This window comes from Haliotis cracherodii, unplaced genomic scaffold, assembly GCF_022045235.1.
Source record: "Haliotis cracherodii isolate W230 unplaced genomic scaffold, xgHalCrac1.p SCAF_14, whole genome shotgun sequence".
NCBI lineage: Eukaryota > Metazoa > Mollusca > Gastropoda > Lepetellida > Haliotidae > Haliotis > Haliotis cracherodii.
The window spans coordinates 7,463,112-7,488,235 of record NW_027266269.1 but is presented as its reverse complement, the minus strand read 5'-3'; the positions used below and the strand labels follow the sequence as shown (position 1 = coordinate 7,488,235).

At 42.9% G+C, this 25,124-nt stretch overlaps 1 protein-coding gene across 2 annotated transcripts in view; it reads right to left on the bottom strand.

Annotated features, from left to right (window-relative positions):
• Positions 1-1,580: 1,580 nt before the first annotated feature.
• Positions 1,581-25,124, bottom strand: part of LOC139460998 (hepatoma-derived growth factor-related protein 2-like) — a 55,972-nt gene continuing 32,428 nt past the window's right edge. For both annotated transcript variants that reach the window (XM_071242460.1, XM_071242462.1), the window contains exons 12-20: positions 23,444-23,515; positions 22,146-22,240; positions 21,455-21,528; positions 16,286-16,356; positions 15,286-15,387; positions 11,269-11,376; positions 8,571-8,643; positions 5,878-6,737; positions 1,581-4,468 (exon numbers count right to left, since the gene is read on the bottom strand). In XM_071242460.1, the coding sequence (XP_071098561.1) occupies positions 4,319-4,468; positions 5,878-6,737; positions 8,571-8,643; positions 11,269-11,376; positions 15,286-15,387; positions 16,286-16,356; positions 21,455-21,528; positions 22,146-22,240; positions 23,444-23,515 (1,605 nt within the window). In that variant the 3' untranslated portion in view covers positions 1,581-4,318. The remainder of the gene's footprint in view (positions 4,469-5,877; positions 6,738-8,570; positions 8,644-11,268; positions 11,377-15,285; positions 15,388-16,285; positions 16,357-21,454; positions 21,529-22,145; positions 22,241-23,443; positions 23,516-25,124) is intronic.

The window sequence follows — 25,124 nt, the reverse complement described above, 5'->3', positions numbered from 1 at the left end:
GTGAATTGCAGCGCCTTATACAATGACCTACGCAAAGCCCAAACAATTTTTCACAGTTATGTTACACGATTTAAAGTTGGTAGGATAACACATTTTGTCATACAAAACTTGCTTCTACAGGCAGGAAATACTGGTTTGGTGATCTTTGTGATGTCAATGGTTTCCCGACAGCAGAATTAAAAGTATCACTAATCCTTCAGATACAGAAGCTGGTTAGCGGCATTTTTTACTGAAAGACTTGAAAGAATGATTTATATAGAGAATTTCTCCCTGTGTCTCTTGATATCAAAGACACTTCTACTCAAAAGAAGTCCCAGAAGACCAGATTCATTAATATACTACAGTTAATGTCATGTCAAGTTTCCTTTAACTTATTTTGAGTGGCATATATCAATGATTGGAGTTGTTAACTTTTTTTTTCGCCTTGATATATCGAATTAAGACAGGTGTGGTTCTCTATATCCTACTAGGAAACAAGAGAGATCTTCAATTAAATTTTACAGGTAACATTTGTTTTGGTTGTTGTTTAACGCTGCACTCAGCAATATTCCAGCTCTATGACGGCGGTCTGTAAATAATCGAGTCTGGACAAGACAATCCAGTGATTGACATCATAAGCATCGATATGCAAATGGGATGCATCAAGGAAGTCAGTCAGCCTGACCATCCGATTCCGTTCGTCGCCTCTTACGACAAGCATGGGTTGCTGAAGACCTATTCTACTCTTGGTCCTTACAGGAATAGATTGAACAGATAATGTGTTTATACCTTGCCAACACATGCAACACGGCAGTCGCACTCATGCAATTAATTTCCAGTCGTAGATAACACAGTGTAACAGTTATTTGTTGTGTCATTGACAAAGCTTTTAGTATGGGCTCCTCAAAACAGAGTGAATCAAAATAACTGGATTCACAATTACTTCCACGCTTCCTTGAATTCTAGAATTCCTAAAAAACATAATCCACATCACATTCTCCTGACAAGTCATCATTTGTAAACCTTGATATGTCAAACAGTGAAAAACAGTGTGAAACACACATTCACACACAACAAACACACATTCACACACACAACAAACACACAGCACTCAACATCTCAACATTTATGGACTCAAATCAACATCAGCGAGGGCCTCCATCCTTGCCATCCTGATACAGAAACTAAAATAGACAACATGAAATCTACACCAGTCATGACAGATGCGACATCTGCTATATACATCCCGTAGCTGTTGCGACATCTGCTATATACATCACGTAGCTGTTGCGATATCTGCTATATACATCACGTAGCTGTTGCGACATCTGCTATATACATCACGTAGCAGTTGCGATATCTGCTATATACATCACGTAGCTGTTGCTCATGTACAGAAGACATATTTTACACACTACTTTTCTAACATATTGACACTCTTTTTTCATACTCGGTTTCCAGATCTGTTAAATATTTCCATTACTAGGAAAAGAAAAGGTGTAATATGGATAAACATTGTAAATTTCAAAAATGAAAAACATTCAAGATCTTAGAAGGTACAACTTTTACTTACTATGAACATGTTAGTTTTCCCTGACAAAAAATTTAGAATTCCCAGAGATAAAAAAAAAAAATCCACCTTGACTTTAAATCCTGTTCAATAAATTGTTTGTTCGTTGTTTAACACACACTCAGCAATAATCCAACTAGATGGCGGCGGTCTGTAAATAATTCAGTCTGGACCAGACAATCCAGTGATTGACATTATGAGCATCGATTCATGCAATTGGGATCCGATGACATGCATCAACCAAGTCAACGAGCCTGACCATCCGATCCCATTAGTCGCCTCTTACGACAAGCATAGTTGCCTTTTATGGCAAGCATCGTTGCTTTTTCCGTAAAGCAATGTTGACAAAGGCCAACACCCCCACAAAGGTTGTTCTAATAGGATGGTCTTGTATCGCAACACATACATGTCGAAAAATTACAAGGGAGTATGGTACGCCGCTTTTAGCAATATTCTAGAAATGGTCATGACTGGGGACACCGGTAAAGGGGTTCACACATGATACCCATATGGGACTCGAACCCGGGTTTTTGACATGACGAGCAAACACTTCAACCACTAGGCCCACTCAATAAATGACTTAATCTCAAAAGGGTTTACCGGACGACCAAGTGTCATTGACTGGAAATATATCCACTTTGAAGTATAATGATATATCGATATATACTATATATCGATTAATAAGATTAGTTATATGTATGTTGTATAAAAAATAATCTGTACAGAGATGCCTACCCTAATTGAAGCTTTGGAGTAATCAGTCGGGTAAAAAAGCGTAATTTGGTGTGAAAAAGAGTAATGTCAAGAGTACCATGCCGTGATGCTTGTTATCGCTTTGACATTTTCATTAGGCCTATACATGAATGAGTGAGTGAGTGAGTTGGGTTTAACAGTATTAGTTATATCGAGGCTTGTCAACTTAATGTGTGAGGAAAGCCCGAAGTGATGCAGGTCTTAGACGTTTACCACTTCAGTGTAACCTACAAGCACGGGTATGGTGCTGATAAACCTAGAAACATAATCGGGTCGAACCGGGATTCGAACCCACAATCATAGATTTCTGGCGTGCCCAAGGGACGCCACCCTACACAGCAAATCGCGGCGCCTGAGACGACTGGGCCACCCTCGCCCCTTATGAATTAAGGAAGAAGACACATTATCGCATATTGGTTGCAAATTCATAACAATTACAGAACATTCGGCCACATGGCAGCTAAGTAAATACAGCATTTGACAAAAAAAATCATTTAAGAAACGAAATGTTCATTTCAGTCTTCAAGAACTCCTGCTTCCTTTCCTTCTGATGTTGTTCACAGTCAACAATAGCACCTTGTTTGAGTGAGGGGGGCTTAACGCCGCTGCAAACAGTATTCCAGTTATATCACGGCGTGTCAGGTAAATGTGGGAGGAAAGCCCGAAGTGATGCAGGTCTCAGACGTTTACCACTTCGGTGAAACCCACTTGCACGGGTGTGGTGCTGACAAACCTGGAAACATCATCAGCTCGAACGCATGAACATCGGTTTCTGGCGTTCCTAAGGGAGTCAAATCTGTACTGCAAATTGCGGCGCCTTAGATGACTGGGCCACCCTGCCCCTGGCACCATGTTTGATAGTCTTAGGGAAGACGTGAAACCGAAGGGAGGGCAGGAGTAAAATTTATTTTGAGATTTAAAACACTGAAACACTCTCCAGTGTCACAAGTGGACATCAATACATCCAATAACTCATTCTGAAACGTCCAATAAATGCCAGCCATGAATTGCTCCAAAAGTAAATGCAGTTTCTGCCAAGACGTTTCCAGTGGACTACCAAATTTCGTACAGATATAATTTTTCATACATTTTACTCCTTACATGAATTTCATAAGCGCAATGAACTGAAAACAAAGTAACCAAGATATTAGATGCTAAATTTACTGGACAAAAGGAACCTGACTTGGGCTTCCGGCTACAGCAGCAGTGAATGACTTGGTCGTCGGATGCTAATGCCACATACGCCACACAACAGTTTGACACTACATAACAGACGTGCATGACTCGACTTCGCGACTTCAAGCTGAACATTTAACAGGATTCCAGATAGAAAATTGGCACACTTTCACACCATCTTGTATGAGCCATTCAGACGTTTCACACCCTTGCATTAATACACCACACTTCGTATTAAAGAAGTCCGTGTTCCTTTTGAATCGGTGAAACATCCATGCTGTGAACGATCACAATGAAACGTCACAGTCCGATGCAGAACGACTGAAACCTTGAAATGCTTAGTCTGTTTGCCGTTCATCATTTTAATGGGAATCCCAACATCCTCTCTTGCAAGGTCACGTCAAGGTCAGTAAAGACTACCCACTATCCCGTGCCTCATCACTTCCGTATCAGTACACATCCAGAACGGGCACTTCTTTTCTTAATGTCTCACTCTGTTCACCGTTCACACAGAGTTCTTGTTTGATTGTAGAGGCCACCTTGACCTGAAGCTGGTGTGTCTTCAAGATTCTCCTGGACAAGCTGAAGGTACATCAGCCATCTTGGCAGTGACTGGAACTATTCGCCCCGGGGTACCGGCATCACCTTGCGCGTCACTCCTGGTTTCCCAACATCCAGGATTCATGTCCAGACAAGTGACCTTCAAAACGACGGGCGACTGTTTGCGAGAATTGCCTCATCACCATAACATGAAGGCGTCATTTGTCCATACACAATAACATCCATGCACAATGAAGTTGAAAGACATTCTGTAACAGAATCAACACATCCTCACTAACTTCATACCCCCAGCAGAGAATGGAGTTCGTCATCGTCCATGACGGGGTCGCTCTCACTACCGCCGTCTTCGTCGGGCAACGAGGCTGGTCCCTTCTTCTCTTGTGTTCCCATAATGATCTCTTCGATGCGAGCATTCAGGTCACGCCGATCCTGCAAAGTTACCAAACATAGGTAGCATTTTGCAGGGATTCATCTAGGCGGATGTTTTGTTGTGAGGTTGGTGTTTTGTATTGAGGTTGGTGTTTTGTATTGAGGTGGGTGCTTCGTTGTGAGGTGGGTGCTTCGTTGTGAGGTGGGTGCTTCGTTGTGAGGTTGGTGTTTCGTTGTGAGGCGGGTGTTTTGGTTGGTTAATCTGATAAGCGACGCTCTGATTGGTTGGATGAAAGGTTGGTTGGTTTTGGTTTGTTGTTAAACGCTGCACTCAGCAATATTCCAGCTAAAGGACGGCAATCTGTAAATTATCGAGTCTGGACCAGACAATCCAGTGATTAATTTCATGAGCATCGATCCACGCAATTGGGATCGATGAAATGCATCAACCAAGTCAGCGAGCCTGACCACCCAATCCTGTTAGTCGCCTCTTACGCAAGCAAAGTCACCTTTTACGGCAAGCATGGGTTGCTGAAGATCTATTCTACCCCGGAATCTTCACGGGTGTTTTATTGTGAGGCGGGTGTTTTGTTGTGAGGTGGTTGTTTTGTTGTGAGGCAGGTGTTTTGTTGTGGGGCAGGATGGTTGGTAGAGAAGTGGAATGTTTGGTTGTGTGAGGCGGTTGTTTTGTTGTGAGGCGGGTGTTTTGTTGTGGGGCAGGATGGTTGGTAGAGAAGCGGAATGTTTGGTGTGAGGCAGATGTTTTGTTGTGAGGCGGTTATTTTGTTGTGAGGCGGGTGTTTTGTTGTGAGGCGGTTTATTGCACTTATATAGCGACATGCATGTACGTGTGTGTGTTTGTGTGGCTACTTGTACTAGTCCGCACTGATGCCGATTTATAGTGCTAGCTCACTGAGATGCCATGCCGCAGTTTAACATGAATACCCCACTCAGACACAGTATACCGACTCCGAGCCGACCAGTCCTTGTTTTAGCCCCTTAATGCCGAGCGCCAGACAGGGTAACAACAAGTACCATCTTTTAACGTCTTTTGGTATGACGCGGACCTTCCGCTCTCCGGGCGGACGCTCTACCACTAGACCACGGAGGCGGCCATGGGGATGTTTGGTTGTGAGGCGGGTGTTTTGTTGTGAGGCAGTTGTTTTGTTGTGAGGACGGTGTTTTGTTGTGGGGCAGGATGGATGGTAGAGAAGCGGAATGTTTGGTGTGAGGCAGATGTTTGGAAGTGAGGCGGGTGTTTTGTTGTGAGGCGGGTGTTTTGTTGTGAGGCGGGTGTTTTGTTGTGAGGCGGATATTTGGTAGTAAGGCAGATGTTTGGTAGTGAGGCAGGATGTTTGGTAGCAAGGCAGGATGTTTGGTAGCAAGGCAGGGCTGATTGCTAATCATTACTTTAGAATGGACTGATCTCAACAGTATATTTCAATTGAGAAATGTTACATAAAACTCACTGTGGTCTCCACGACATCTTCCTCCTCTTCTTCAACAACCTCGTTGTGGAACTCCGGAGACGACATCTTCTCCGGAACGGTCGCAACCTCCGTTTCAGGAACTTGCAATGATGCTGTCTCCATTGCTGTATCCTCCGCTGCTGCCTCTTTCACTGGTGGCGATGTCACAGCATGCAGTGCATCATGGGACGGCTCCTTTGCCGAATCAGAATCCACAACCGGTGAGGGAACGACACTTGTGTCCGTTGCGTTCCCTGAAACACCCACAAGGTTTCCAAGGGGACTTGACCCTTCAACTCTGGATGCAGGAGTGTCGGCGGCAGGCGTATCGGCGCCAGTTAGCGGCGTCATGTTACTATTGTCCGTATCAACATCTGGGAGTGGCAGATCTAAAATCCCAGACACTTTCTTTGGTTCTGAGACCTCCACAACCTCTCTGGAAGTTTCGTTCACAGTTCCTTGAAATTGTTCTGTCTGATCTGGCACCACTTCTTCCACTGGGGTTTTGTCTTTAGTGTCACTTTCACAATTTGGTGCTGCGTCCCCCGCACCGGTCGCCTTGGAGTCACTTTCCTCGTCCTCACTGAGGTCCGACAACACTGCCTTGATGTTGTCGGGAATGTTTGATTCGCGTTGGGGCTCCGGCTGGGGGATGGGCTTAGGAAGACCAGCTTGGTTTGGATTGATGAGATCTAAGCCTGGAATACCAGCAGACTTTTTCGGGAAAAAGAACGGAGTGGGTTCCTTGGAGTCCGACCCGGCAACGGATTCCAAAAGCACGGCAGATTCCGCAGAAACGTTAGTGTCTTTGTTGCCATCTGTGATATCATTCACTTTGTCCGTCGGAGTGGAATCACTACCTAGAAAGTTAGAAACAAATGAAAACGTAAGCATCAATTGAGATTAAGAACATTTTATTTCTTTATTGTGTGACTACTCACTTTTAAACATTCCATCTATATGATGGTCTGGGTATGAAGAACCTCAATCCACCAAGCAACAGAGCCTGACCACCAAATACACCAAGCAGCAGTCTGACCACCCAATCCACCAAGCAACAGTCTGACCACCCAATCCACCAAGCAACTGTCTGACCACCCAATCCACCAAGCAGCAGTCTCACCACCCAATCCACCAATCCACCAATCCACCAAGCAACAGAGCCTGACCACCCAATCCACCAAGCAACAGAGCCTGACCACCCAATCCACCAAGCAACAGAGCCTGACCACCCAATCCACCGATCAACAGAGTCTGACCACCCAATCCATCCACCAATCAACAGAGCCTGACCACCCAATCCACCAAGCATGAGATCCTGACCACCCAATCCACCAAGCAACAAAGTCTGACCACCCAATCCACCAAGCAACAGAGCCTGACCACCCGATCCACCAAGCATCAGATCCTGACCGCCCAATCCACCAAGCAACAGAGTCTGACCACCCAATCCACCAAGCAGCATAGCCTGACTACCCAATCCAACAAGCAACAGAGCCTGACCACCCGATCCACCAAGCATCAGATCCTGACCACCCAATCCACCAAGCAACAGAATCTGACCACCCAATCTACCAAGCAACAGAGCCTGACCACACGATCCACCAAGCATCAGATCCTGACCTCCCAATCTACCAAGCAAAAGAGTATGACCTCCCAATCCACCATGCAACATCCTGACCACCCAATCTACCAAGCAACAGAGCCTGACCACCAAATCCACCAAGCAACAGAGCCTGACCACCCAATCCACCAAGCAACAGAGCCTGACCACCCGATCCACCAAGCAACAGATCCTGACCACCCAATCCACCAAGCAACAGAGCCTGACCACCCGATCCACCAAGCAACAGATCCTGACCACCCAATCCACCAAGCAACAGGGCCTGACCACCCAATCCACTAAGCAGCAGTATGACTACCCGATCCAGTCACTTCTTACAAGCATATCATGCTGGGGGCTATTCTAACCCTGAATCCTCATGACTAAAAAGACAGAGGTGGTTGAGGTTTAAGGAAAAACTTTCTCAGCAGCAGTAAAGAGTAAAAGGGTCTTGTTCACACAACTTTGACATTAAAAGTTCCCAAAGTATTGCCCAAATCTCAAGGACCCAAGGACCCCCAGTAATTGTTTACACTGTTTGTTGTTTAACGCCCTTACTCGACAATATTCCAGCTATATGACAGCGTTATGTGAATAATAGAATAGGGACAAGACAATCCAGAGACGGCGTGTCAGCTTAATGTGGGAGGAAAGCCTGAGGTAATGCAGGCCTTAGACATTGGAGTCATTGGAGCGAACCGGGATTCGAACCAGCAATCATAGGTTTCAGGCGTGCCCAAGGGACGCAACTCTGCACAGCAAATCGCGGCACTTTAGACGACTGGGCCACCTTGGGATACGATGACATGCATCAACCAAGTCACCGAGCCTGACCACCCCATCCCGTTACTTGCCTCTTTTGACAAGCATGGGCTGCGGATGACCTATTCTAACCCGGATCTTCACGGGTTGACACTGTAAAGCTCTGTCATTGTTGTAAAGCAGTACCCCACCCGTGACCCGTGGTTGATAGCCTGAGCAAGGAAACTGTTAGCCAAGTCACCCAATAGAGAATTTAGGACCTGCTTTACCCTGAACCATCTTGGAGACCACATTGTCTGTGTGTTGGTTACAGTGGTGGACAACTTACCTTTCTCCGTGTCGAGTTCGTTCTCCTTGTTCTCCTTCTGATTCAGCTCTGGTTTCTTCTTCATCTCCATCAGCTGCAACAACAGACAGTCACAGTTGCAACAACAGACAGTCACAGTTGCAACAACAGACAGCGCAGTTGCAACAACAGACAGCCACAGTTGCAACAACAGACAGCCACAGTTGCAACAGCAGACAGCCACAGTTGCAACAGATAGCCACAGTTGCAACAGCAGACAGCCACAGTTGCAACATCAGACAGCCACAGTTGCAACAACAGACAGCCGCAGTTGCAACAACAGACAGCCACAGTTGCAACAGACAGCCACAGTTGCAACAGATAGCCACAGTTGCAACAACAGACAGCCACAGTTGCAACAACAGACAGCCACAGTTGCAACAGACAGCCACAGTTGCAACAAGACAGACACAGTTGCAACAGACAGCCACAGTTGCAACAACAGACAGCCACAGTTGCAACAACAGACAGCCACAGTTGCAACAGACAGCCACAGTTGCAACAGACAGCCACAGTTGCAACAACAGACAGCCACAGTTGCAACAACAGACAGCCACAGTTGCAACAACAGACAGCCACAGTTGCAACAACAGACAGCCACAGTTGCAACAGACAGCCACAGTTGCAACAACAGACAGCCACAGTTGCAACATCAGACAGCACAGTTGCAACAACAGACAGCCACAGTTGCAACAACAGACAGCCACAGTTGCAACAACAGATAGCCACAGTTGCAACAACAGACAGCCGCAGTTGCAACAACAGACAGCCACAGTTGCAACAGACAGTCACAGTTGCAACAACAGACAGACACAGTTGCAACAGACAGCCACAGTTGCAACAGACAGCCACAGTTGCAACAACAGACAGCCACAGTTGCAACAACAGACAGCCACAGTTGCAACAACAGACAGCCACAGTTGCAACAACAGACAGCCACAGTTGCAACAGACAGCCACAGTTGCAACAACAGACAGCACAGTTGCAACAACAGACAGACACAGTTGCAACAGACAGCCACGGTTGCAACAACAGACAGCCACAGTTGCAACAACAGACAGCCACAGTTGCAACAACAGACAGCCACAGTTGCAACAACAGATAGCCACAGTTGCAACAACAGATAGCCACAGTTGCAACAGACAGCCACAGTTGCAACAGACAGCCACAGTTGCAACAACAGACAGACACAGTTGCAACAGACAGCCACAGTTGCAACAACAGACAGCCACAGTTGCAACAACAGACAGCCACAGTTGCAACAACAGATAGCCACAGTTGCAACAGACAGCCACAGTTGCAACAGACAGCCACAGTTGCAACAACAGACAGACACAGTTGCAACAGACAGCCACAGTTGCAACAACAGACAGCCACAGTTGCAACAACAGACAGCCACAGTTGCAACAACAGACAGCCACAGTTGCAACAGACAGCCACAGTTGCAACAACAGACAGACACAGTTGCAACAGACAGCCACAGTTGCAACAACAGACAGCCACAGTTGCAACAACAGACAGCCGCAGTTGCAACAGCAGACAGCCACAGTTGCAACAACAGACTGCCGCAGTTGCAACAACAGACAGCCAAAGTTGCAACAACAGACAGCCACAGTTGCAACAGCAGACAGCCACAGTTGCAACAACAGACAGCCACAGTTGCAACAACAGACAGCCACAGTTGCAACAGACAGCCACAGTTGCAACAACAGACAGCCACAGTTGCAACAACAGACAGCCACAGTTGCAACAACAGACAGCCGCAGTTGCAACAGCAGACAGCCAAAGTTGCAACAGCTCATTCAAGTCATGTACCTATTTGCAAATCGCATCCTATTCACTCGCCAAACATCCAGTCAGAGCTATATGTATTGGGAATCCAATCTCATTAAAATCAGATCTCAGATTTCGCTACCGCTAAACAAAGACCTGAGGACATCCCATTACGGGTCCGTCAAAATGACCTTTTGCGAATTTTGACCGACCAATGAAATGACTGACAAGAAAGCGACATTAGCCAATCAGAAGGCAGCTCTCTCGAGCTTTACGACACTAGTTTCAAACTGGCGACTACGCTTCGAAACATTTTGACGTATTCTCGACAAAAAATATTTAAACTGATAAGAACAACATTCTGGAATGGCTTATAGATGGCCTAGATTGTATGGATATATTCATAAAATCCGTAACTGTCGTTCGGAATACCCTGTGTTAAATATTTTGTGGTTGCATGATTAGAAAACACATTCCGACAATCACTTTCATGATCTGGTAAGCGACGCTCTGGTTGGTTGGATGAAAGGCCGTTCTGACTTGACCCTTAATGGGATGTCCTCAGATCTTTGTTAAGCGATAGCGAGAACTAAGATCTGATTTTAAGGAGATTGATTAGGAATCATAATTGTGTACAAAGCTCACTAAGGCAAATATAATAAAAATAATATTCTGCAATGGTTCTTAAGATACAGTTTGTTTGTTTGATTTTTGGAGGAAAGCCCGAAGTGATGCAGGTCCCAGACGTTTACCACTTCGGTGAAACCCACTCGCAAGGATATGGTGCTGACAAACCTTGAAACATAATCAGGGCGAACCGAGATTCGAACCCACAATCATGGGTTTCTGGCATGCCTTAGGGACGCAACTATTATTCCTGTATTCCTACACCAGCCTCATTACTCACCTGTGGGGGAGCAGCTTCTCCATCCCCCATGACAAATAGTGCCTTGAACTTGTTGTATATAACTTCTGCCTTGGACTTAATGCGATCGCTGCCCTTGTATTTCCGACACTGAAATAAACAACCAGAGCTCCAGATAAGCTGCGTATCTGCGTGAAATACGCATCAGAAATGCACAAATACGCAGTAAAATATAATCCAAGCGTATCAAATACGCAACGAACATTACAGATACAATACAAAACTAAAACCTGTGCATATCATCAAAATATTGTGAAGTAACCCTGCGTATTCGATTAGCAAATCAGCAACTTATTTTGAAATTATAAGTTGGCATTCCGTCAACCTTGCCAAACTCCACGATGAGAGTCAGATCATGATCATTTGCCATCACACTTTCTTGTGGAAGTATCGTGGTATTTTTGAGTCCTATAAAGCACTCGAACCCACACAACACCAGTTTGCAGGGACTAGATGAATAGTGTTTTTAAATATTTAACTTAAATACCCACATGTGTAAAAACTAGTGGGTAACAGAAATTTGAATTCGCAGATAGAATTACTGATACCCAATGATTTTAAAATGCATGGGTAAAATACCCACAACACCAAAAGTTTATCTGGAGCTCTGACAACAGACTGGCCTTATGCTATCACTAGGATGGTGTGGTTCCCTTGTTTAACGCTGCACTCAGCAATATTTCAGCTAGATGACGGCAGTTTGTAAAAATAATAGTCTGGATCAGACAATACAGTGATTGACATCGTAAGCATCTATCTACGGAATTGGGATATGTCAGCAAGCCTGACTACCCAAACCTGTCATTTTGGATGTACTGTTAGTCATGGGTCATATTGTTCAAGGTCACTCAGAGTTTTCTCTCTTCAATGTCCTGTGGACTTTAAGCGAGCTGGGATTATAATTGTCATCACTGTGACCATACTGTCTACTGTTTGTCCATGTCTTGGTTGGATGGTTTGTTGTTTTACGCCGCACTCAGCAATATTCCAGCTATACGACGGCGGTCTGTAAATAATCGAGTCTGGACCTGACAATCCAGTGTTTGTCACCATGCTCATCGATCCACGCAATTGGGATACGATGACATGCATTAACCAAGTCAGCGAGTTGACCACCCGATCCCATTAGTCCTTTCTGACAAGCATAGTCACCTTTTACGGCAAGCATGAGCTGCTGAAAACCTATTCTACCCCGGATCTTCACGGGTCTTGGTGTGGACTGACAGGTCCATCAATAACTATTTGCTTCACATCTAACAAGTACATATATTCACCTTGCAAAAGGATACCATATTCGAAGACAGGAACATTACACGGGTATCTTTTTTACTTTATGGGTTAATTCACTTCCTACAATTTGCCTATTTGTTTAACACATTTAGCATATTTCAAACTGTATGACGGAGGCCTAAAGATAATTGAGTGATTGACATGAGTCAATACAGTCAAGTAAGTCAATGAGCCTGATGCCCATACAGGGTTCTTATTTGTCATGGCAAGCATGGGTTGCTGAAGACATTTTCTTCCCCGGATCTTCACAGTAGTTTCTTCTTTGAAGGGGCGGTCGGGTAGCCTAGTGGTTAAAGCGTTAGCTCGTCACGCCGAAGACCCGGGTTCAATTCATGACATGGGTACAATGTGTGAAGCCCATTTCTGGTGTCCCCCGCCGTGATATTGCTGGAATATTGCTAAAAGCGGCGTAAAACCAAACTCACTCACTCACTCATTCTTCTTTGAAGCAGTCAGATTTAACAATACGATTTTGAATTAAATTACTTTCACATAGTTAAGGCCACTCAGAGTTTTCTCTCTTCAACGTCCTTTGGACTCTAAGCGAGCTGGGTATATAATTGTCATCACTGTGACCATATCTATTCCTCTTAAAGTAATTATTTAGGGACTGTTTTGGAGAATATTAGTAGTGAGTGAGTATGGTTTTACGCCGATTTTAGCAATATTCCAGCAATATCACAGCGGGGGACACCAGAAATGAGCTTCGCACATTGTACCCATATTGGGAATCGAACCCAGGTCTTCTACGTGACGAGCGAAGGCTTTAATCACTAGGCTACCCTACCGCCCCAAAATATTAGTAATTTACATCCAATTTACAATTTAGTGTCTGTCAAACATCAACATTTAAACCAGTGGAAGTTTTACAATCACTATCTTTTCTTAACGTCGCACTCAGCAATATTTCAGCTATATGATGGCAGCATGTAAATAATCAAGTCTGGACCAGACAATCCAGTGATTGACATGAGTATGACTCAACACAATTAGGATATACGATAAATGATTGAAAGACATATTATATAGACAATACGGCTAGCATGGTTAATAAAAATTTAAATTGTGTGACCTTATAATTTGCCATCTCATTTCTTTCTGGTCAAACTTACATGTAAAATAAAGGTCACTCAGAGTTTTCTCTCTTCAATGTCCTGTGGACTCTAAGCGAGCTGGGTATATAATTGTCATCACTGTGACCATATCTATTCTTGTTAAAGACATCAATCAGGGACGACTAGTGGCATTATTACTGTTTTGGAGAATAATAGTAATTTCTGTCCAATGAACCAATTTCTAAATCTGGCTTTGTGCCTCTCAAGCATTAACATTTAAACAAGACTTAGTGAATGTTTTACAATCATGAGTGCGAGTGTGGTTGTTGTCAGACGTCACTCAGCAATATTCCAGCTATATGACCTCAGCATGTAAATAATCAAGTCTGGACCAGACAATCCAGTGATTGATATCATGAGTATCAATCTACACAATTGGGATATAATGAATGATTGAATGACTTAGGATTAATTAGACTGTACTTCTAGCATGGTTTACACAAATTTAAATTAGGTCACATTATAATTTGCCATCTCATTTTCTCTCTGGTCAAACTTACTTACATGTAAAATAAAGGTCACTCAGAGTTTTCTCTCTTCAACGTCCTGTGGACTCTAAGCGAGCTGGGTATATAATTGTCATCACAGTGACCATATCTACTGTTGTTAGGTAATTGATCAGGGACGACTAGTGGCATTATTACTGTTTGGGAGAATATCAGTAATTTGCATCCTCCGAAATAATCTTAAAATCTAGCTTCATGTCTGTCAAACATCAACATTTAAACAAGTGGAAGATTTACAATCACTATCTTTGTTTAACACTGCAATCAGCAATATTCCAGCGAAATGACAGCGGTCTGTAAACAATCCAGTGATTGACATCATGAGCATCGATCTACACAATTGGGATGCGATGAATGGCTGAACGACTAAGGTGTCATAGACTATTTCTAGTTCATACAAATTTAAATTGTATCACCTTATAATATATGAGGCAAAAAATCAGGGAGGACAAGTTTGGGGGCAATATCACGGTCAACAGGCCAGGACAAGAGGGTAGGGGCCAAGGTTCCTTGTTTTGTACTGATTAACCTATGGAATTGCGATATTCTAAACTCGTATTGAACTATTCTTAATACGGGTATAACAATATATTTTACTACCTTACGACTAATGGGTGTGCCTCTTCTAAGAACAAATCATTCTGCTTTAAATGCCATCTCGGGTGACTTCTAATGTGCATCTGTCCATGTGCTGCCGGAAGTGTAGTGCACAACCGAGATACCTGTTTTTCTAGAGTGCATGTTGCAAGCCGCCTACCTTTGATGTTTTTGTTGTTAACGCCGCACTCAGCAATATTCCAGCTATATGACGGCAGTCTGTAAATAATCTAGTCTGGACCAGACAATCCAGTGATTGATATCATGAGCATCAATCCACGTAATTGGGATCGATGACATGTATCAACCAAGTCAGCGAGCCTGACCACCCGATCCCGTTAGTCGCCTTTTACGACAAGCACAGTCGCCTTTCACGGCAAGCATGAGTTGCTGGAGACCTATTCCACCCCGGAATCTTCACAGGCCGCCTACGTTCTTGATGGATTTCATGATGTCTGGTTTTACTAGTGTGTGTGTTGCAAGCCGCCTACCTTCTTGATGGTGTTCATGATGTCCGGGTTTTTCTTCAGCATGACCTGGTTGACGGGCAACGCCTCGAGGTCCTCCATGATGGCAATACACTTGTCCACGTCCTGCACAGACAGACGGAGTGGTCACATAATAGGGGCGTCAAGTCTATGTCCCACGAAGGGCACTGGCCCATATATAGCCTGACTATATTATCGCGGTATAAGAAAATCTCATAATACACACCCTCTTGGCTGTTTACCGATGCAGATCAAAGCAGGATATTACATCCCTTGACTGAATATCCTGCTGGATGTCACAGTAAACATATCAGCTTGTTCATGAAATTTTCTGGAATGTTTTTGAAGTGGCATTATCGTATTTGAGGTAATAAGCGTACAGGGCACTCTCAAAATTAGAAATAGAGGGCTTTATTAGAATATCTTTTTGGTGACAAAAAACATAGTTGAATGATAAATTTTGTGGTTTATGCTGGCAGCCTGAAATGTTTATGTACGACAGATATATTTTTCCAGAATTTAATTGCCCATAAATAAGGGTGCAAATAACACTCATGCACGTATTATACCAAATAAATAAGTCTTGTGTACACCGATAAGCACACAAAACCAAATCTGACTGGGAATAAGAAAGATTGAATATATGACACACAATTATTATATCCAAAAGTATCACAACATAAAAGCTTACTGTAGGCTTTTCTCAGTATTCCATTATATATCTCTGATAGGTTGAACCAATACTTAACCACTCTACACACAGCGTTTATATACAAAGCCAAAAACTTTGTCATGACTGACCAATGGGTCCAGTATTTGAAATAAAGGGGTCATTGGTACCTTTAGCATTAGAATCTACAACCCCAAGCTTATTTGTTTGACATAGAGTATTTTCTTTTTTTTTAAATATATTTTCTGGGATAACTGGTAATTTTTCTTTCTTAAACCTGAGGCAGAATTATATTTTTCTATTTGTTTACACTGAAGCAGATCGCCCACTCACCGTTTTATCAACCTGTAAGGACTTCTTTATCTCGATGTCCATCTGGATCAGCGTGGTCTCCGTCTGGATAACTGAAACAAACCAAGCCATCAATACTGTATATCTGTCTGGATAACCAAAACAAGCCATCAATACTGTATCTCTGTCTGGATAACCGAAACAAGCCATCAATACTGTATCTGTCAATGCTCATGATATCAATCACTGGATTTTCTTGTTCATTCCATTATTCATAGACCGCCGTCATAGCAAGAGTTTTGCTGAGTGCGGTATCAAACAAACAATCCTCTAAACAGATCTGGAAATTGACTGTGAAATATAAAGCCTGTCCTTATTAGGGCTGGGACGGTACACCAACTGTGCAATCCGATACATATCACGATACTTGTATCTGCTCGTATCTGTAGTGCATAACCCATATTTTTCATAGATAAGATGTTGTTGGTTGTTAGTTTGTTGTTTAACGCCGCACTCAGCAATATTCCAGCTATATGACGGCGGTCTGTAAATAATTGAGTCTGGACCAGACAATCCAGTGATTGACATCATTAGCATTGATCCACGCAATTGAGATCGATGCCCGTGCATCAACCAAGACAGCGAGTCTGACCACCCGATCCTGTTAGTCGCCTTTTACGACAAGCATAGTCGCCTTTTACGGCAAGGATGGGTTGCTGAAGACCTATTCTACCCCGGAATTTTCACAGGTCTCATAGACAAGATAGTCAAACACCATGTACACTGATCATTTACAGTTGGCTGTGTCAAGTGTGGTGCAACTGAAGAAATATTTAAGTTTTCACTACAATTTTCACTACCAATTTTCACAACTAATTTTCACTACCAATTTTCACTACTAATAAGTGTTTGGTGTAACAACCATTAAAGTAAACATGAATCGATATATTTTACTCAGTGAGCAACTGTGATCGATACTTGTATCGGGAAGTATCAGTGTATAGTCCCATCACTAGTCCTTATTTATACAACAGCAATTTTAATACATTGTTCAAGGTCACCCAGAGTTTTCTCTCTTCAACGTCCTGTGGACTCTAAGCGAGCTGGGTATATAATTGTCATCACTGTGACCATGTTTGTTCTTGTTAAAGTACTTAATCAGGGACGACCTGTGGCATTATTACTGTATGGGAGAATAATAGTAATTTGCATCCTCCGAAATAATCTTAAAATCTAGCTTCATGTCTGTCAAACATCAACATTTAAACATGTGGAAGTTTTACAATCACTATCTTTGTTTAACACCGCAATCAGCAATATTCCAGCTATATGACGGCGGTCTGTAAACAATCCCGTGATTGACATCATGAGCATCGATCTACACAATTGGGATGCGATGAACGACTAACGTGTCAGACTATTTCTAGTTCATACAAATTTAAATTGTATCACCTTATAATCTCATTTTCTTTCTGGTCAAACGTAGTGCATGTAAAATAAAGGTCACTCAGAGTTTTCTCTCTTCAACGTCCTGTGGACTCTAAGCGAGCTGGGTATATAATTGTCATCACTGTGACCATATCTATTCTTGTTAAAGTAATCAATCAGGGTCGACTTGTGGCATTATGACAGTTTGGCAGAATATTACAGCCACTGAAACTATTTCAAACTTAAACTTTGTGCCTGTCGAACTTCAACTTTAAAGTGTAAATTAAAAAATCATAAGTGTGTGGTTGTTCAACGCCATACTCCATAATATTCCAGGGACTACTTGCACAAAGCGATCTTAGCACTAAGACGATCATAACTCCCATACTTTAACATAGGCTTACAATAGTCTTACTGCTAAGATCGCTTTGTGCAAGTAGGCCCAGGGTGTCATTGTACAAAACAACCTTAGCGCTACGACTGTCGTAGGTCTATGTTACAGTATGGGAGTTACGATCATCTTAGCGCTAAGATCGCTTTGTACAACGGCACACTGGTCTATGATGGCAGCCTTAAATTAATCAAGTCTGGACAATTAATAGGATCATCACCAGTAATATCAAGTGAATAAGATAGGCAAAGCCATCAATCAAGTCACCGAATCTTACCACCCAGACCTAATAGTCGCGTCTTTGGACCAGGTCACGATGCTAATGACCAATCTTTATCCAGAGTTTACAATCAGCTCACAGAACATCAGTCATCATCCTGACGCGAAGGAATTAACTGACTATACAAGTTCAGTTTCTACCCTTGCCGAACTAGACTGGAATTTTGGAGTTATTATACTAAACAAACATCCAGTTTGTAAACTGCAGTACAAATTTCATTCAATTCAATTCGCAAAGCATATGTACCTCAACTCACTATTGATATATCTTCCAAATCATTTAAAAATTTTATAAGGTGCTCAAGTAAATTTAAGCATTTCGCGATGTAAAACCCGTTTGATAACGATATAGATCTTGATTATCGATCAGATCGTCTGACTGGGCGTTGACAATTTGCGGGAAGTTAATGCAAGTAAATATGAGAGGTGGAATCTGATTGGTTGGTAGGAGGGCAGTAGGAAGTAAGTCGTAATAGCCACTGATGGCGCTACAATCAAGCCACGAAATTCCAGCCTAGTTCGGAAAAAGTGGAAACTGGTCTCTATGGTACGTGCATTAACGTAAGATGACCTTGTGTTACGTGGCAGTAGATTTTATTGCAGATTTATTTGTAGTGATTGTCAGTGGAAGCAATAGTGAAATTTGGAATTACCTCCCCTGGTTGTTTACAAACATGACAGGCTTGATCAGTCGAGAAGTTTCTGAAAGCAACAGTTTCCAGGGGGCAATTTGAAGCCTTTTTGAACATGTCTCATCTCCTTGCCCAGTGCATATGGGATACCTAACTGAAAACGACTTCTTACCAGTTTCCATTACTATATTGGTTGCAAGACATTCGACATTTACAAAATTCTGGACATTCGTTAGTGCACTGACAAGTTACAAGGACTTTCTCTTGGTGCTTCCTGCACTTACCAATATGAAAAAATCACTGTGTAACACTTGTTTTGTTTTTTGTTGATTAACTGTGCACTTAGCAATATTCTAGCTATATGACCGCAGTCTGTGTACAATCGAGTCTGGACCAGACAATCCAGTGATTGACATCATGAGCATCGATCCACGCAATTGGTTGGTTGGTTTGTTGTTAAACGCCGCACTCAGCAATATTCCAGCTATATGACGGCGGTCTGTAAATAATCAAGTCTGGACCAGACAATCCAGTGATTGACATGAGCATTGATCCACACAATTTGGATATGATGACATGCATCAAGCAAGTCAGCAAGCCTAACCACCCGATCCCGTTATTCGCTTTTGAAGGCAAGCATGAGTTACTGAAGACAAATGTAACACTTGTTATCTATAGTAAACCAACTGCCTCATACGAACAGCTACAAAAGTCAATCACTTTTTCCACTACTACCAGTGAGAAGCTTTATAAAAAAATGTTTATCTGCCTTGAACACTCAAATAATCAGCTGTCCCCATCAACACCACCACTCGTAAAAGGGACACAAATAATTCTGATTTCGCCCTGTCAACTCAGACAAAGCTGAAGCTGTCACCGAGAAAACCAAAGGTTTAACTCAAGGGGAATAGTCGTCATCCCTGTTGACATTTCTTGGGCATGCTATTCTCCAACATTTATACTATGGTCTTCTTGAATCTTTTTGTTTTTATCTTTTTATTGAACCCTAAAGTTTGAAAGTTGTATTCCAGCCTTGTTACCCTTCATCCGAGGCTCCATTCATTGCGTTCATTCACACTCATTGTCCAAACATCAAACACTAGATCAAGCAGTTGGATTCTTTCCTTAGATAGGGGACAGCACATAGTAAAAATGAATTTGACCTTTGGAACTGACGACATTGACCTTTGGTACTGACGACATTGACCTTTGGCACTGATGACATTAACCTTTGGCACTGACGACATTGACCTTTGGCACTGACGACATTGACCATTCACTCATTTACAATAACCTTAGCCAGGATCTTGAAATTTAACCAACATACAAATTTGGTGATGAAATCTTTTTTTTTAATGACGTAACCTTGACCTATCAGGCAGCATTTAGAGTGTGACCTTGACCTTTGATCTTATAATTCCACATGCGCTCATGACTATGGATAACCAGTACTTAAAAGATCAAATATGTTTTTTTCTTACTTCAGTTAAAAACAGTCAAACTGAAACACCCACCAAACATGCTTCTAGTGCTAATGCACCCTCTAAAAAATATTAACTCTTACATTGCTTTCCACTTCCAGTGAGTTGGCCAAGTGTGAAAGGGTTGTATTCACTAACTTTTTCTGTTCTGTTTTCGCCCCGTCAACTCAGACAAAGCTGAAGCTTTCACCGAGAAAACCAAAGGTTTAACTCAAGGGGAATAGTCGTCATCCTTGTTGACATTTCTTGGGCATTATTGACATTAACATGAATCGAATAACAGTTTGGGAAATCTTACAGAATAACAGTCTGGGAAATCTTACAGAATAACAGTTTGGGAAATCTTACAGAATAACAGTTTGGGAAATCTTACAGAATAAAAGTTTGGGAAATCTAACAGAATAACCAATGGTTGACTTCATGAGCAACATTCCATGCCATCGTGATACAATGATATGCTTTGATTGTTTAACGCTGCACTCAGCAAAATATCCCAGCTATATGACGGCAGTCTGTAAATATCAGACTCTGGACCAGACAATCAAGTGATTGACATGAGCATCAATCTATGCAATTGGGATATGACGACAAGCATCAACCATGCCAGCGAGTCTGACCACCCGATCCTGTTAGTCGCCTCTTACCAGGCAAACCAGTGATTGATGTCATGAGCATCTATACCCTCTGTGGGTGCACCCAAAATCTGACAATAGTCCCCAGCAAGAATTATCAAATTCAAACCCGGCAAAAGCAGTTTTAAACAAAATATTGTGCATTCCTCTGCTGAGAGAACCACAATAAAATGTCCCATTTTTTGCAATGGCTGTCAACTCAGACAAAGCTGAAGCTGTCACTGAGAAACCAAAGATTTACTCAAGGGGAATAATCGTCATCCTCGTTGACAACCATATACTGGGGTACCAAGAGTAACTCGTTCCAGTACTTGACTGGGCTGATTTCTATTGATTCTATTTGATTATTTTCTAGAACTAGTACTTACAATGTATTTTTTCTTTCTTCTTCTGTTCATATTTTATGCGTTTCTTTCTTTCCTTCTCTTCTTCCTTGTCATGGCTGCAAATAGATTCATTTGTTTCAGATAATCCATGTTTCAGAATAATCCATTTGTTTCAGAATAATCCATTTGTTTCAGAATAATCCATTTGTTTCAGATGATCCATTTGTTTCAGATAATCCATGTTTCAGAATAATCCATTTGTTTCAGATAATCCATTTGTTTTAGATAATCTAACTTTTCAGATTGTTTGTGGTGGCAAATCAGAAACCACAGCCCAAACAGCTAATAAAAGCATTTCTGTTCCTCCAAGATTCATTTTACAACATGGCAGGTCAACTCAGACAAAGCTGAAGCTGTCACTGAGAAACCAAAGATTTAACTCAAGGGGAATAATCGTCATCCTTGTTGACTGCCATGCTGCAAGTGATTCAAAATCAAAACTGATCATCACCCTGACGCAACTGTCGAAATCCTGGAAATGTATTTTTTAGCAATATTCAACCGATATCGAAGCGGAGTCTCACACATTGTACCCATGTGGGGACTCCGATCTCGGGGCTTCGGTGAGCAAACGCTATTACCAGTAGGCGACCCCACCACCCCTCTTAGCGATGTGGGTTTTAATTGAACAAAGGGAGACTTCGTTACGTGTCCTGTTAAGGAGGCTACTCACTGTCTTCTTTCTTTATCCTGTTTTTTCTTCTTTTCATCGTCTTCCTTCTCCAAAGATTCGGCCTTCAGCGTCTCCTCCTTCTTTGCCTTAGATTCCTACAACAGTAGGCGAGAGATTGAGTGCCTGTGCAAGTGAGAGGCTGTGCAAGTGAGAGGCTGTGCAAGTGAGTTGCGTGAGTGAGAGTTTGCGTGAGTGAGTGTCTGCGTGAGTGAGTGTCTGCGTGAGAGTGTCTGCGTGAGTGAGTGTCTGCGTGAGAGTGTCTGCACGAGTATCTGCACGAGTGTGTGAGTGAGGGTGCGAGTGTCTGCGCGAGTGAGTCTGCGCAAGTGTGTGTCTGCGCAAGTATGTCTGCCCGAGCAAGTGTCTGCCCGAGCGAATGTCTGTGTGAGTGTGTGTCTGCGGAGTGAGTGTCTGCGCAAGTGTGTGTCTGCGCAAGTGTGTCTGCGCAAGTGTGTGTCTGCGCAAGTGTGTGTCTGCGCAAGTGTGTGTCTGCGCAAGCGAGTGTCTGCGCAAGCGAGTGTCTGCGCAAGTGTGTGTCTGCGCAAGTGTGTGTCTGCGCAAGCGAGTGTCTGCGCAAGTGTGTGTCTGCGCAAGTGTGTGTCTGCGCAAGTGTGTCTGTGCGAGCGAGTGTCTGCGCAAGTGTGTGTCTGCGCAAGTGTGTCTGTGCGAGCGAGTGTCTGCGCAAGTGTGTGTCTGCGCAAGTGTGTCTGTGCGAGCGAGTGTCTGCACAAGCGTGTGTCTGCGCAGGTGTGTCTGGGCGAGCGAGTGTCTGCGCAAGTGAGTGCGCGCAAGTGTGTGCGAGCGAGTGTCTGCGCAAGTGTCTGTGTGCGATTGAGTGTGTGCGTGTCTGTGCGCGAGTGTGTGTGCAAGAGTGAGTATGTGCACAAGAGTGTGTGCGTGTCTGTGCGTGAGTGAGCATCTCTGCAAGAGTAGGATTTGGCTATGTGTGTGGGTGTATTTGAATTGGTGAGTTGGGTTGGATGCCACTTAAAACAGTATGACCAGGTTCAAAATCAAGATAAGCCCTCCTGCCTATTCCTAAGGACATATTAAGGTCACTCAGAGTTTTCTCTCTTCAACGTCCTGTGGACTCTAAGCGAGCTGGGATTATAACTGTCATCACTGTGACCATTTAACATTAATTTGGCAATCATGGGACAATTCTTCACAACATTCTTCTCAAATCACCGTAAATGAAGTTATTTTGGACTTCTTTCGACAGCAGCAGAAGTCTGGGGCTTATACATTCCTGTAGGTATCTTTTATATCATTGAAAAGGACATTGTTTAGATTCTCACCTTCAGTTTCTTGGTTTCTCTTCTCTTCGATTCCTTTGGTTGGTTTTCGGGTTTCTCTTCCACTGCTTCCTCCTTGGAGAAACAAACACAAACATACTCGTCAAAACCCAGGTGTGGGTGGGGAAATAAACACAAACATACTCGTCAAAACCCAGGTGTGAGGTGGGGAAATAAACACAAACATACTCGTCACAACCCAGGTGTGAGGTGGGGAAATAAACACAAACATACTCGTCAAAACCCAGGTGTGAGGTGGAGAAATAAACACAAACATACTTGTCAAAACCCAGGTGTGAGGTGGGGAAATAAACACAAACATACTCGTCAAAACCCAGGTGTGAGGTGGGGAAATAAACACAAACATACTCGTCAAAACCCAGGTGTGAGGTGGGGAAATAAACACAAACATACTTGTCAAAACCCAGGTGTGAGGTGGGGAAATAAACACAAACATACTCGTCAAAACCCAGGTGTGAGGTGGGGAAATAAACACAAACATACTCGTCACAACCCAGGTGTGAGGTGGAGAAATAAACACAAACATACTCGTCACAACCCAGGTGTAAGGTGGGGGAATAAACACAAACATACTCGTCACAACCCAGGTGTGAGGTGGGGGAATAAACACAAACATACTCGTCACAACCCAGGTGTGAGGTGGGGAAATAAACACAAACATACTCGTCACAACCCAGGTGTGAGGTGGGGAAATCAGAGGACCAAACTCCTGAGAGGACCAGACTCCTGAGAGGACCAAACTCCTGAGAGGACCAAACTCTCGAGAGGACCAGTAAGTTTTAGAACCAGCATTAGAAATTGGCACTTGTCCTGTAGTCCTTGCCAAACTGCCCAATAGTTAAGGTATCATAAGGACTAGTAGAAATTTGCCTTTTTAAAGTTTTTTTCTATATGTTATCATCATAAGGACTAATGAACTAAAAAAATTCTACCATTGAGAACAGTATAGTCACTCAAAGTTTTCTCTCAACTTCCTGTAGACACTAAGCGCCAGCAACTTAGTGCCATCAGGTTCTGTTCAAAGTTTTCTTGGAAGCAGAAAGATTTAACAATTATGTGAAAATAACTACCTTAGCTCTTGACACATTGTTTAAGGTCACTCAGAGTTTTCTCTCTTCAACGTCCTGTGGACTCTAAGCGAGCTGGGTATATAACTGTCATCACTGTGACCATATTTGTTCTTGTTAAAGTCATCAATCATGGACGACTAGTTTTTATTACTATTTGGAAGAATAATAGTAATTTGCATCCACCGAAACAATCTTAAAATCTAGCTTTGTGTCTGTCAAACATCAACATTTAGTGGAAGTTTTACAATCACTATCTATGTTTAACGCTGCACTCAGCAATATTCTAGCTATACAACGGTGTACTTTAAATAATCGAGTCTGGACCAGACAATTCAGTGATTGACATCATGAGCATCGATCCACACAACTGGGATAAGATGAATGGCTGAATGACTATGGTTTCATAGACTATTCCTAGTTCATACAAATTTAAATTGTATCACCTTATAATCTCATTTTCTTTCTGGTCAAACGTACTGCATGTAAAATAAAGGTCACTCAGAGTTTTCTCTCTTCAACGTCCTGTGGACTCTAAGCGAGCTGGGTATATAATTGTCATCACTGTGACCATATCTAGTCTTGTTAAAGTAATT